The sequence below is a fragment of the Aquila chrysaetos genome, chromosome 19 (assembly GCF_900496995.4).
Source record: "Aquila chrysaetos chrysaetos chromosome 19, bAquChr1.4, whole genome shotgun sequence".
Taxonomy (NCBI): Eukaryota; Metazoa; Chordata; class Aves; order Accipitriformes; family Accipitridae; genus Aquila; species Aquila chrysaetos.
This window is the reverse complement of record NC_044022.1, coordinates 18,327,774-18,340,550: the sequence shown is the minus strand read 5'-3', so window position 1 is coordinate 18,340,550 and position 12,777 is coordinate 18,327,774. Positions and strand designations below refer to the sequence as shown.

The 12,777-nt window shown below is 38.8% G+C and overlaps 1 protein-coding gene across 4 annotated transcripts in view; it reads left to right on the top strand.

Annotated features, from left to right (window-relative positions):
• The first annotated feature begins 207 nt into the window (after nucleotides 1-207).
• LOC115353458 (N-acetylated-alpha-linked acidic dipeptidase 2-like) overlaps nucleotides 208-12,777 on the top strand; it is a 43,504-nt gene continuing 30,934 nt past the window's right edge. Inside the window, exons 1-9 of one of the 4 annotated variants that reach the window (XM_030042905.2) lie at nucleotides 208-998; nucleotides 2,549-2,660; nucleotides 5,641-5,827; nucleotides 6,991-7,092; nucleotides 7,900-8,025; nucleotides 8,692-8,878; nucleotides 10,001-10,094; nucleotides 10,376-10,474; nucleotides 12,675-12,760. In XM_030042905.2, coding sequence (XP_029898765.1) covers nucleotides 917-998; nucleotides 2,549-2,660; nucleotides 5,641-5,827; nucleotides 6,991-7,092; nucleotides 7,900-8,025; nucleotides 8,692-8,878; nucleotides 10,001-10,094; nucleotides 10,376-10,474; nucleotides 12,675-12,760 — 1,075 coding nt within the window. In that variant the 5' untranslated portion in view covers nucleotides 208-916. The remainder of the gene's footprint in view (nucleotides 999-2,548; nucleotides 2,661-5,640; nucleotides 5,828-6,990; nucleotides 7,093-7,899; nucleotides 8,026-8,691; nucleotides 8,879-10,000; nucleotides 10,095-10,375; nucleotides 10,475-12,674; nucleotides 12,761-12,777) is intronic. The other 3 variants (XM_030042907.2, XM_030042903.2, XM_030042904.2) reach the window with 3 other exon arrangements.

Sequence of the window (12,777 nt, the reverse complement as noted above, 5' to 3'; positions counted from 1 at the left end):
GCTCCCAGAAAAACTTTCCCATCTTCAGCCAGATAACTGGTCTCAGATGGGCAAGTCCTCAGTTCCAGAAACTTCAGTCTTGGCTTCCGTGTAGCTGTGCAGGAGCTCACCGGCACGGAGTGATGTGCAAGGCCAGGGTAAGTGCGTACAAAATATGATGATTCTATGATAATATCTTGACTATTCCCGGGGCTGAAGTTGTGTCCTTTCCCATGAGATACAGATGGATTTGGCTGAATTAGACTAGGAAAACTTGATCCTAAGAACCTTGTAATCCAAAATGTAAAAAGCTAGAGAATATAGGAAATAATTTTGCAACTTTTCGCAGTTGCAAATTGGATGATGTCTGGAAGTGTCCCCATTGGCTAATCTAAATTGCATTCTGAGCTGCTCTAAGCATTCATCACTTGCCAAGGATTAATGTAACCACAGATTACAAAGGGGAGCAATTCAGTGCTTCCTTGGTAAAGAGAAAACAAGTTTTCCGTTCCTCCATTTTATCTCTTGGCCACTTCCACCGCAACAAATACTGATTGTGATTAAGCCTAAACCAGGAACTTTCAAAACCAGAAAGTCCTGATAATTAATAGAAATTAGCTTTGAAGATAGTATTTACGCATTGCTTGGTGCACAGTCTAGGTGCATACTTGTTACACAGCTACACACACAGCTACACACAAGCTGTCTTGTGGGGTCAGACTAAGAAATGCAGTGCTTAATTGTACTCAGCAAATCATGTCATCGTCATCCAGGGATTAAGGCTGGTTAGGCAGAAAGAGAGCTGAAAAACACAGAAGCCAGGGGCAGCCCTGGGGCTGAGGGCGGGAAGAGGAGGAGGAGGAGAGGGAGGAGGACGAAGGCGGCTGCTTGCCTGCCCTCCTCGCCGCCTGCAAAGCTGCCGGCCTCCCGTGTCCCCATGGCCAGGAGCAAGGCCACCCTCCGCACATGGCTGAGCTGCCCCGGGCTGCTCGCCTGTTTCTTGCTGGGCTTTCTCGCAGGTGAGTACGGAGACACAGGGGCTCAGCCCGCAGCCTTTGCCCTCTGCAGATACTTATGTGCACCCCCTGTTGTGATTAACTCCCCATCGGGGAGCTTTTACTGCTTTTTAGGGACGCTATGAAATACTCGTCCCCTTGTTTTTCTAAGAGGTTGTTTAGCAATTTTGGTCTTCAGGGAGTGAGGACTATAACGGCTGCATGCTTCAGCCCAGGATGAGCCCTGGTGAATTGATAGCTTCCCATAACAGGCAGTCAGACATTCGAAGAGGAGAGATTAAGAGAAGAGTTTGAGACTTCTGTGTCTGCAAAACCTCCAGGATTATTTTTTTATTTGTATTTCCTGATTTTTACTGAAGATCTATTTAAATGCTCCTATTCAGTTGCTATTTTAGAAATTAAGGGCAGAGTGTAGAGGAGGAGTTTTGACTGACAGCCAAGAGTGGAGTTGCTGAATTTTTCATCATGTACGATGAACTGTACTAGAACATTAGATTCTTTTCTGGAGTCACTTGCAGCATTTGATTTTAAGTCTAAAATTGCATGTCTGCTTATGTCCTTTTAAAACTTGTGTTGTAGCACACACCTAAGGCTAAAGCATGACAGAAAAATCCATGAGGGCTATTAAATATAAAAAAACATTAGTTTGATTTAGAAGATTCCTGAGCTGCAAATTTCTGATGCTTGTGCTATTCTTATACATTTCCCTGAACAACATCTTTTTGCCATGCTCCAAAACAGGATGCTGGGCATGATGGACCTTTGGTCTGATCCAGTATCACTGTTATGTTCAGACTGTTACTACAATTGTATTTAAGTCTAACAGGCCATATAGATTGTGCATGTGACAGCACATATACTTGGCTTTATTATGACAATTTTCCCAGTTTGGGGTTTTCTAGCTATAATAATAATAAAAGGATTTGTTGTTTTGGGGTTTTTTTAAGACAAATTCATATAGTTGATATAGTTTCTCCTTTCAGATTTATGGCTACTGAAAAATCTTTAACGTTTTAAAACTGACTTGGGTCACAGTTAACTTTATTCCTTTAATTATTAAATAGACTAACCCCACCCTTCCCCAAATCTGTAACTACTATAATGCTGGCAGGGTGGCTGTTGAGTCCTAGACCTTCACTTTAACTATGCTTACACACATATTTTTAAATATATGTATAAATTAAATACGGGAATTTCATCATGAGTATCAGGACTTCAATCAGTCCTCACACTGGAGTCAGTTAATTGAGCACTTAAACTTTAGTTTAAAATTAATGAGAGATGAATCTGCCTTAAAAAGGGACTGTATTTAGCAGAGATTTAGGGTGTGTTGTTTGAATTCTGTCACTTTTTTGGCAATTCAGTCAATTAAGTATATTTTATTTTTCTGCTTGATTTCTGTGTTTGAGCCAGCAAACAGTGACAGAGGGTGCTCTAAGCCCTGTTCATTCTCGTGGTTTTAATGAGACTTTAGTACTTTAGGTTGCATGTGGGCTCAAATAGGTGAGGACTGGGGTTCTTGCTAAGCAGGAAGATTTTCAACTGTGTTTCAGGATGGTTTACAAAACTGACTGAAAAAAACCCCAACTCTTCAGATGTCTATCAAAATGTGCGACAGAAACTTGTGGCTGAAATGAAAGCAGAAAACATCAAGCAATTCCTTCGGTAAGCTCTGTGCATCTTGGGTTTTGAATAATTTTATCACTCAAAAAAGCCAGAAAGTGGTAACATCAGCTCCAAGGGAGAGCCTCTGAAAGCAGAGCTGTTAAGATGCTTTTGAAGTATTTGGTTTGTACAGAATGTCTGGGGGAAGGAGAAGGGAGAGACTCACAACCCTTCCGTTCGCCCCGTCCCCATTTTTGAAGTTACCTTTTTGGAGTGGTTGTACTGTTAAGTGTACTTCCCTCAAGCTCCATTACTGCCAGTGCTTATCATGCTTTTTTATTATGATTTTCCATAGTCTTGATTTAATGCAGTATAAGTGTCTGGTTTTTCCTCACAAGTGTCTGAAGTTCTGACATTAGATAACTTTGCTTTGTCTCTGAGATGATTTTACTTTTTTGGGGATACACTGACTGCTATTAATTACATTCGATTGATAATCTGTCCAGTGTCTCCTTAAACTTTCAGTTTGAGCAGCTAGTCTAAGTAGAAAATTAATATATTAAATGTAGCATTAAAAATGCTGCAAAGTTTGCATGTATACTTACAACTGATAATTCCTTTAGTGTGGCCAGATCCCATTATACCCTGTCTTCTGTTTCAGAAGATGAAAAGGTCTATCCATGTGCAGTGTGTGTGTATGGTTGGTTAAGTCTTGCATGATGTAATTGTTATTAAATATTCTTTTTTTTGCATCCTAGTGCATCCATGTGGTTCTTTCAAAACATCTAAAATGCTGGGGATATAGAAATACTCTCTTGTTTTGCTGTGTATTCCACTGGAAATGAAAAAAAAAACATTATTGTACGTATTTATATCTTCAACAGAGGAACAAATATATTCACAGAAAAAGTAAACAAATATCTCTGCTTAGTAACATGTTGGTATTTAGCATGTAAGTCAGCAGCTGCATCGCAAACATCAAAGGATTACTGACAAATTTGATTTCTCTACATTTATTCTAAACCCAAAAGGTTTCATTTCTAACATCAATTAGCTTTTTAAGTCTCTAGGCCTTATCTTATTTTGTATTTGTTGCTCTCAGTAGATTGGAGAGTTCCTGAAGATTATGTTTGAGTGAGAGTCTAGGCAACACAGAGATTGATGACAGTATAAAATAGCTCTGTAATTATGCTAAAGTTTCTTGGCCATAGGGTGTTAATGGTATCTGGTTTATCTGCTTGCTTTGATGATAGGCCAAATGCTTCACACTGTTTTGGGTTTTTTTCCTAAATTCAAATAAAAAGCAGGAACTGCAGAAAAATTATATTAATACACTATCCAGAAAGTTTTTTAAAAGCATAAAAAATGTGAACTTGAGAATTTTGGTCCATATTCATAGTGTTTCAGACTACTAAATCTGCTTTTATGAAGTGGGGAAAACAAACTATGAGTCTCAGAAAATGCAGACACTTTGACCTTAGCATTTCCTCTGGGAAGGATGAAACTGGAAGTGAAAAATTGAAAAAAGGCATCATGTGTTGTTCAGTGTATTTTTCCTTAGGGCATTTGTAGTATTTAAACTAGAGTACTTAAGGAATTAACAGGTACTTAAAATACTCTAGAGAATTAAAGCGCAAGAAGAGACAGGCAACAAGCTTTGGCAAAGGTTGCTTCCAGACCTCGGTGCATACCTGCACAGTTTAAAGAGAAGGAAAGACAACAGCAGAGAACAGAAGGTTGTGGTCTACTTAGCGAATCGAGATGGATTCAAATCTAGGGGGCCAGGTGGGATTCACAGGAAAGACCTGGATGTCATGATTGCAAGGCTGCTGTCTATGAGAAGTTCTGGTGGTTGAAAGACATCCCTGGTGGCTGAAAAGGGCTGATGTGCCATCTTTAAGTAAGGCAAGGACAACATGGGGGGACTGTGGGCTGGTCAGCTTCACTTCAGTCCCTGGAAGGGTGACCAAACATCCTTCTCGAATCTGTTTCCAAACACATGAAGGACACAAAGATAGTTAGGAACAGTCAGCATTTCTTTACTAGTTGTTTATATGATCAGCATGATGGCCTTCTGTGAGGAAGAGAGTGGCTACATGGATGAGTAGAGACATTACAGTGGCTGTAACATCCTTGACTTTAACAAGGCTTTGGACGTCGTCTCCTGCAACATTCTCATTTGGAAGCTGAGGAAGTGCATACTGAAGAACAAGCTGTTACATGGGTTGAAAATAGTCTGAACTGACATGTTGAAGTGGTACTAATCATGGTATTTGGTACCACTAATTAATGGTAATTAATGGTATCTGACATAATGGGGCAGCCATTAACAAGTAGCCTGTTGGGAATTCGAAGGCGGTGCTTAGTACCCGGCTGACTGATCAGCGTTCACCATAACTCATTTGTTCAGTGGACCAAACAAATTGTAGACAGATTTGTGTGGGGTAGCCCAGAAGGGGCAAATGTTTCTGACTATTTATCACCATTATGTGTTATATCTGATCTCGATGTAAATGTTAAGAAGGCTTTGATTATTCAGGCTTTTGATTAAGAAAAAAAGAACAAATCTGTGCAGGTAATTTGACATAATGATTTTCAAGTTAAACTTACTAGTACGATATGCCAACAATGTACAAACCCATCATCAGATACCAGAACTATTTGGAGGGCTTCTTTCTGAATGTGTAGCTTTTCTGTATCTATTTCTGCTCCTTGCATACTGTTCATACTCTTTTGCTGAATGTCTTTGACACTGATTTTCATTGCTTATGTGTAGATGTGGTTATTTCTGTTATGCAAAGAGAAAGGTTCAGCTGACTTATCTTAAGGCCTCAGGAAAGATCCTCTGCTCTGACTACATTTTGTGCTTATCCTGTTGCAGACTCTGATAAACAAGCATGTTATACAGCTCAGACTTTAACCATAAGACCTTACTTTCCATGCATGTGGCTTGACGATAAGCTTTATACACACTGATCCTTGTTCACTATTGTGCCTCTCTGCATTTGCTGCTTACTAGCAATTTTCTGTTTTATTCTAGCTCGTTTACCAAGTTGCCTCACCTCGCAGGAACTGAACAGAATCTTCTTCTTGCCAAACAAATTCAAGGCCAGTGGAAGGAATTTGGACTGGATTCAGTAGAACTCGTTCATTATGATGTGCTTCTTTCATACCCAAATGAAACGCAGCCAAACTACATCTCAGTAATTGATGATCAAGGGAATGAGGTGATCTTTTTAATGATTAAACTATATTTATTTAAGACTTCTTTAAAGAAACAGTGTCTTCCTCTGTTCTCCCACACAGTCATCCCAGCGTGTGCTTTATAATATGATAAAAAATCCAGCATGGTGCAATTAGTCTCTTTAAGAATCCTTATTAGACCTCTTTTCCAAGTATTTATCCAGTTAGTGACCCTTGTTAGACCTCTCTTCCAAGTACCTATCCAATCTCTGCTTGAACATCTGTACAATTTTTGCTTCCACAACATGCTGAGGTAAGGAATGCCACACAGATACTGTCCACTGTATGAAGTACTACCTCCTTTTATTTGATCTGAACCTGATCCTACTGGCTTCCTATGGTGTCTCCTAAATAATAATGAACATTGGGTCTATAGTCACCTTCTCCATTTTGTACACACAGGGGAATAAAGAAGTAGATGTAAAATCTGGCAAGGAGCCTGAGTGACTAGAGGAGATGGGACTGGTAGAGGAGATGGGACTGGTAGAGGAGATGGGACTGGTAGAGGAGATGGGACTGCTAGAGAAGCATCATAGCACATAGGTAGGGATGAAGAGCCCTGGCAGAAACTAAGGAATATGTGCTCGGGGGTGACATAAGCTTAGAGGTGAAAGAATGGAGAAATTCTTCCAGAAACCCCATAACAATCTCTCAGCTATAATCTCACAAGGTGACAAAAAGTGGACATGAATCTTGAGGCAACATGAGTGTTACAATAGATAGTGATAAAAGGCAGCACATTTAACTAGAACATAACTAGCAAAGAGGTGAAGAGAAGAGTAATAATACAGGTGGAAGTAATCACAAAAAAATACCTGTGTTGGCATGGATGAACTACGTGTCTTTTTATTGCCACCACCTCTTGGCAATTTTCAGCTACTTCTTTGCTTAGGTTCAGGCAGTGACTGATGAGCATCTTCTGACAAATGATCTACCTCTCTATATTCATATCTGCATTCTGTTACAAAAATTCAGCTATGTATCCCTAGCTGTTTTTTTGTTTAAACTTATGCGTGCTGGTTAGAATTGTATTTTTTGCTAACAATTTATGTAATCTAGCATATCATTTGCAATAACCAAGCTTAGTGTACAAACTTGTGCCTGGAGGTAGAGTGTCTGACCAAAGACTTCTCTTATTTATTGATAGATTTTCAATACATCATTGTTTGAACCACCTCCACAGGGGTATGAAAATGTTACTGATATACTACCACCATATAATGCTTTTTCAGCACAAGGAGTGCCAGAGGTAAGAAAAAAGATTATGTAAGAGTATTATTAGCTGAAGTCATATTTTGTGAAACACTTGCTGGGACAGATTGCTCCAACTTCTCAAAATATTTGTTGTAGTTTTAATTAACCATTAGTATAAGAGAACACTTAAGGACAGGTAGGCCACATATTGTGTGAAGGTTAGAAGTCTCCTATTACCAAAAAAAGATTTCTCAAGTTGCTAGAACTCTGAATCACATAATAAGTGAACAGCTTTTATCTTTATGGAAAATGTTGGATACATCTCAGATTACTCCACATTACTCAACCATATGGAGAGGACTTGCTTAAGTCTTGAGTAGAAATAGCAACATATAAATCAAATTGGAAGACATTTTGGATTAAGTGAATGTCTTCAAAGGCTACAAAAGTCCTTCAATCTGATAATTCATCATGGGGTAACAAGTCAGGGACATCACTGCATTGCATAAATGAAATCATATAATAGCGAGTGTATGCATATGCAAGGAATACCACTATTTTTTCATGGCCACAGAATTTTGTCAGTTTAGCAAAGTACATTGATTTAGGTTCCGAACTCAGTTTATAGGGCTGCTGTTAAGTGCAGGATAATATAGAAAGGTCAGCAGTTTGAGCCAAGGCTTCCTATAGAATATTATGTATATCTTTTGCTATCATTTTTATGGGCACTGGATCTCACTTGTAGAAATGCAAAAAAATAACTGTATCATACACAGTGAATAAAACTGTTTATTTCTGAAATCAGATATTGTGTTTGTTGAATGACCAGTTGCCATGAAACTGCTTTTCTTTTTCTGTGCAGGCAGATCTGGTATATGTGAATTATGGCCGTACTGAAGATTTTTTTAAGCTGGAGCGTGAAATGGGAATTACCTGCACAGGAAAGATTGTCATTGCCAGATATGGGAAAATCTTCAGAGGAAACAAAGTAAGGGTTGTGTTTTCTTTTTTCCTCTGTGGGTCAGACACTGCTCATGATAGAGCCAGTGGGAGATAATGAGGGCTGTAAATTGGAACATAAGAGTGTAAGGAAGTCTGCAATGTATCCATTGTGACTGCATTCTAAGAATAACTTTAAAACAATAAAAACAGAAGAATGTATTAATCTCCTGAGACTGAGATGATGGCAAACTCCTTAGACAGTTCTTGCAAGAGATTAGCTTAGGGAACTGAGTAGTTTGTAGACCCAAGGGTTTTAGTACCTTTCATCCATAGAACTGCAGTACTTTGAAGAAGTAAGTATTTGACAAGGAGCACAGAGACTGAATAACTAACTCTTCTGACTTTAGACAACAACTCTGACAAAACTGATGATAGTGGGACAGTGGGGATAGTGGTCAGGTTTTGTGCCTAAGTTTTATGTCCTGTGCTTTATTTCATAGCCTTGAGGTATGACTAAAGGTGTGACACTAATAATGAACATGCTGTGTTTCACTGTGGTTTGTTCTGCTGAGTCTGTGGTCATTTTCACTCTTCCATATATACAACTTCTAAAGCTACTTCCCCATGGAAGTAAATTGCAACATTCAGATTTATTACTGCATTTAAAAAAAAAAAAAAAAAAGGCATTTCCTAAAAGCAAATAATTTCACAGGTTAAAAATGCCATATTAGCAGGAGCCCGAGGGATCATACTTTATTCAGACCCTGCTGACTACTGTGCCCCAGGAGTAGATGCTTATCCAGATGGCTGGAACCTTCCAGGTGGAGGAGCCCAGCGTGGGAATGTGTTAAACCTGAATGGAGCTGGGGACCCTCTAACACCAGGTTATCCTGCAAAAGGTGAGTGAAAGATCTGTACCCTGGGCCATCAAGTACTTCATAAACTGGTGCTGAAAGTTATTGTGGCACTAGAAATTCATCCATTTTCAATACAGATGCAAAGAAAAAAGCTGCTTAAAATTATTTTTAGCAGTATTTAATTTTCCCGTTGTAGACTAAGATCTACCTGTATGTCATTTCAACTGGTTGCTTTTAAGTTAGGCAGGGAAAGTAAGTTTTTAGGAAAATCTCTTTGTATGATCTCAGCCTTGTAACTCTTAGAAAAGCAGGACGAGTGAGTTTACAGACTGTGAAGCAGCAGAAAACGGCTGAGAATTTATAGTCATTTTTAAATATCTGTGTTTCTCAAGAGGACCAGTTTAAACTAGATTATAGTCTACCATCAAAGAGGAGTAATAGCTTTGCTTGGAGGTATGTTTCCTGGCTGATCCTAAATTCCAAGCACAAAACCAGTTTAAAATCCTCTTTACAGGGAGTAAAATTTCTGTAGTAAAAATAACAGTAGCCTAGAGTCTTTCAAAACTTGGCACCATGAGCTTGTCTTGTCCTTGTAGGCATCCTGAACTCAGTCTGAACTAAGATGCCTGCGAGTCCTGTCTGCTGATGGGATGGGAATACAGGGGTGCTTCTGGCTTGTGTGACCATTTTGGGGGGCATAAGACAAGATAAGACAACAACCTACTGAAAAAATAGGATAGATTGTGTGTGTCTGGCCCACCAGATTCAGAGAGTCACTGACTGTCTTCAGCATAGGTAAATGCATCTGTGGATGTCTTCTGCAGCTTGCCCACAGGCTGCACAGGGGCCATCTTCACCTCACACACCAGCTTGGTATTCCCACAGTCACCTTTGAGGAGATCTAATAATATGGATGGACAGCAAATCTAACCTTGCATCAGATGTGGGGATTTCTCTTACACAGTTGTGCAGATGCACTATTGGGTTTGTGGTTCTGTCATTACATTTTGGTTTCCTAGAAGCAGTATCTAAGAAATGATGTAAGAATTAAAAAATTCATGCATGCTCATGGCTACTATGTGGCTGCATTGTTCAAAAGTATTTCCAGTTTGGTGAAAGTTGCTAAGAACACTATAAACTTAACATTTTGTTCTGGTTTCTCAGAGTATACTTTCAGGTATAAAGTTAATGAAGGTGTAGGGATTCCCAAAATCCCAGTTCATCCCATTGGATATCATGATGCAGAAGTATTATTGCGGTGAGTATACATCAGTCCTCCTCACCAGAATTCAGTATTCACAAATGTGCAGCAAAATTTTTTATACTATGTTGGTAAAACCTATGCTATTACTTGTATTTATTACTCTTTTGTAGTAGTGTGTGCTTCAGAAAACGTGGAAAATTCAAAGCAATCTGTTTCTGGCATAATTTTTTTAAGAATTTTGTAAACCCACCTTGTTTTAGGTGCAGTAATCATTAAGGGAATTTAAGGTTTTAGCCTACTGGTCAACTACATTTGTCTTGGTTTTCACTGAACAGTGCAATGGGAGGACCTGCAGCTCCAGACAGCAGCTGGAAGGGAAGTCTCAATGTGTCTTACAACATAGGGCCAGGATTTGCAGACAACTCTTCTACAAGGTCTGTTTTAACACTTGCCTATTTATAAAATATTGCAAAAAAAAAAAAATCTCAGCAAGAAAAAGACTGTGAAACAGTACATCTAGAGATATTCTGGAGAAATTTACTTCCTTCTCAATGGGCAACACTTGGTGATAATTATTAGAATTTGAAAATAAATTATCAAAACTATGGTTTTGCTCAGTGTCCCCAGTGTCAATGGATAGATTCAGAGGGTATAGGTCCAGCTCTGTCATTCCAACTTTAATCCTTACTTCAAGGTTCAGACATTGTTTCACTGGTCCTTTTCAAAATGGCTATAGTAAGTAGACATTTTTTAATACTGTTGGATTAACCCTAAAGTTCCTCCTCACTTCAAGTTTGGTCTTTCTTTTCTGTTTCTGATGACCAAGGGGACAATAGGACAGCTAGCTTGTACCAGTCCAACAGGGAAGGACTGACAATTCAGTAGTTCTCTTCTATGTACGTTTCCCTTGTCCACTGGAAGCCTCCCAGGGTTTCTGTGAACTTAGAGCTGTAAAGTGTGGCAATGATTTGGGAGTCCATCAGCTGTTCCCCAAAGCTGGTAGGCCCCGTGGTTGAAAGCCCTGAAGAACAACAGGACGGAAGAGCCCTAAGCACATATATCTTACTAATATGTCTGGGAGGAACTGGCCTTTGACCAGTTGGATTAGCAATAGTATGTTTGCGGTTTACATTTTTTCAGCTCTAACAGAGAAATACAAGTGTCCAGGTCTTCAGCACTAACAGAGTCGCTCTTCAGCAGACCAAGTCATGTAACAATTGCATTTGGTGATCAGGGATTTGACTGGCAGTCAGGGACTGTCATAGCATTCTTCCTTGTTTATAACTGGTAAGCTGTAATAGATAAAGCTGAAGATCACTTTTCTCTCACTTTTTCATGTAAAAATACTTTCGGTTTATGTGAGAGATTATTCTGTGAGGACTGGGAGTGTACCACAATGAACAGTGTGTAAAAATCCTGTATCACTATCACTGCTCCACCTCTGGCAAAACAAGAGTATGTCTGAATATATGATTTTATAAAGACTTCATTGATCATTATTCTTTCCTGCTCTGCTTTAACACTAGCTGAAAATGAATAAAGTAAGAATAAATAAATAAGAAAGCATATTTGACATAATTAAGGTGCTGTTTGGAATGTCTTGAAGAGCAACAGTGAGAAAAGAAACAATATGATTCATCCACAAAACATATACATGGGACATATTTCTGAATGCACTTTATAACATCTTCCTACTTGATAGGCTAACAGTTTTTGTAAATATGGCTAATCCTACATATACTTCTTTCTCAGAGTAGCTCCATATCAAAATGAACCTTCTGAGTCTAGGTAGAAAGTCACTTGCACATGGAAAGTGTGCAAGTATATGCAAGCTGAAGGCGCTGGTATCAGTAATTTTCTGGGCAAAGATCCAGTAGCTGTCCTGAAGTAGGTTTTGATTTTGACAGCTATGCAGATTTGCTGCTGAAAAGATAACTTCAAATGTGAAACTCTTGGGGTTTTGCCAGACACAAAAAAAGCTTTGTTTGATGCTTTGTTTATTCTACAGGTTAAGAGGGGCTGAATACTACATTATTTTTAGCTCTCCTAATACTCAAATTTCCTTCCTTTTTATAAAATTTCACAGCGGATTTTACTGAGGTGGGTGGGATGGAGGGTTGACAAATCTTGATCACTTAGATCTGCTGTCCTAAACAGAGATTTCAGTTTATTCCTGGATGAATATTTCTAATGACCTTCTCTCCAAGTTCTATCTTATTACATGGAATTGTGCTAGATACCCAAAGTGTGTTCTTTATAAAAATAAGTATATCCACAATTATCATTTTGGTCAAAATGCAAATGTGTTTTTAATTACTGTATATGCTTCTCAGTTTACTCCTCTAATACACAATTATCTGATTGATTCCCATAAATAACAATTCAATAAATTCTGTAAATGTTTGAAAGTTTATAGATTGGCCCACTTCATAGGGTTGTTTCTAAGGCATCTTTCTGTCAGCAGCTTAACCTGAAATAAAAAATGGGACACTGATACAACATGACAGGTTAGACCAGTACTGAACACACAAAACCGAACAGAAGCACAAACTTTCTGGCTTACAAGTTACTAACATTGACTTTTTATTGCCTTCTCAGTCAGAAATAGTTACTCCATACTGCTTTTCATTTCAGAAAAGTCAGAATGCATGTTCATACAAACAATAAAATAACACGAATTTACAATGTCATTGGCATCCTCAGAGGAGCTGTGGAACCAGGTGAGCATCAGGTGCTT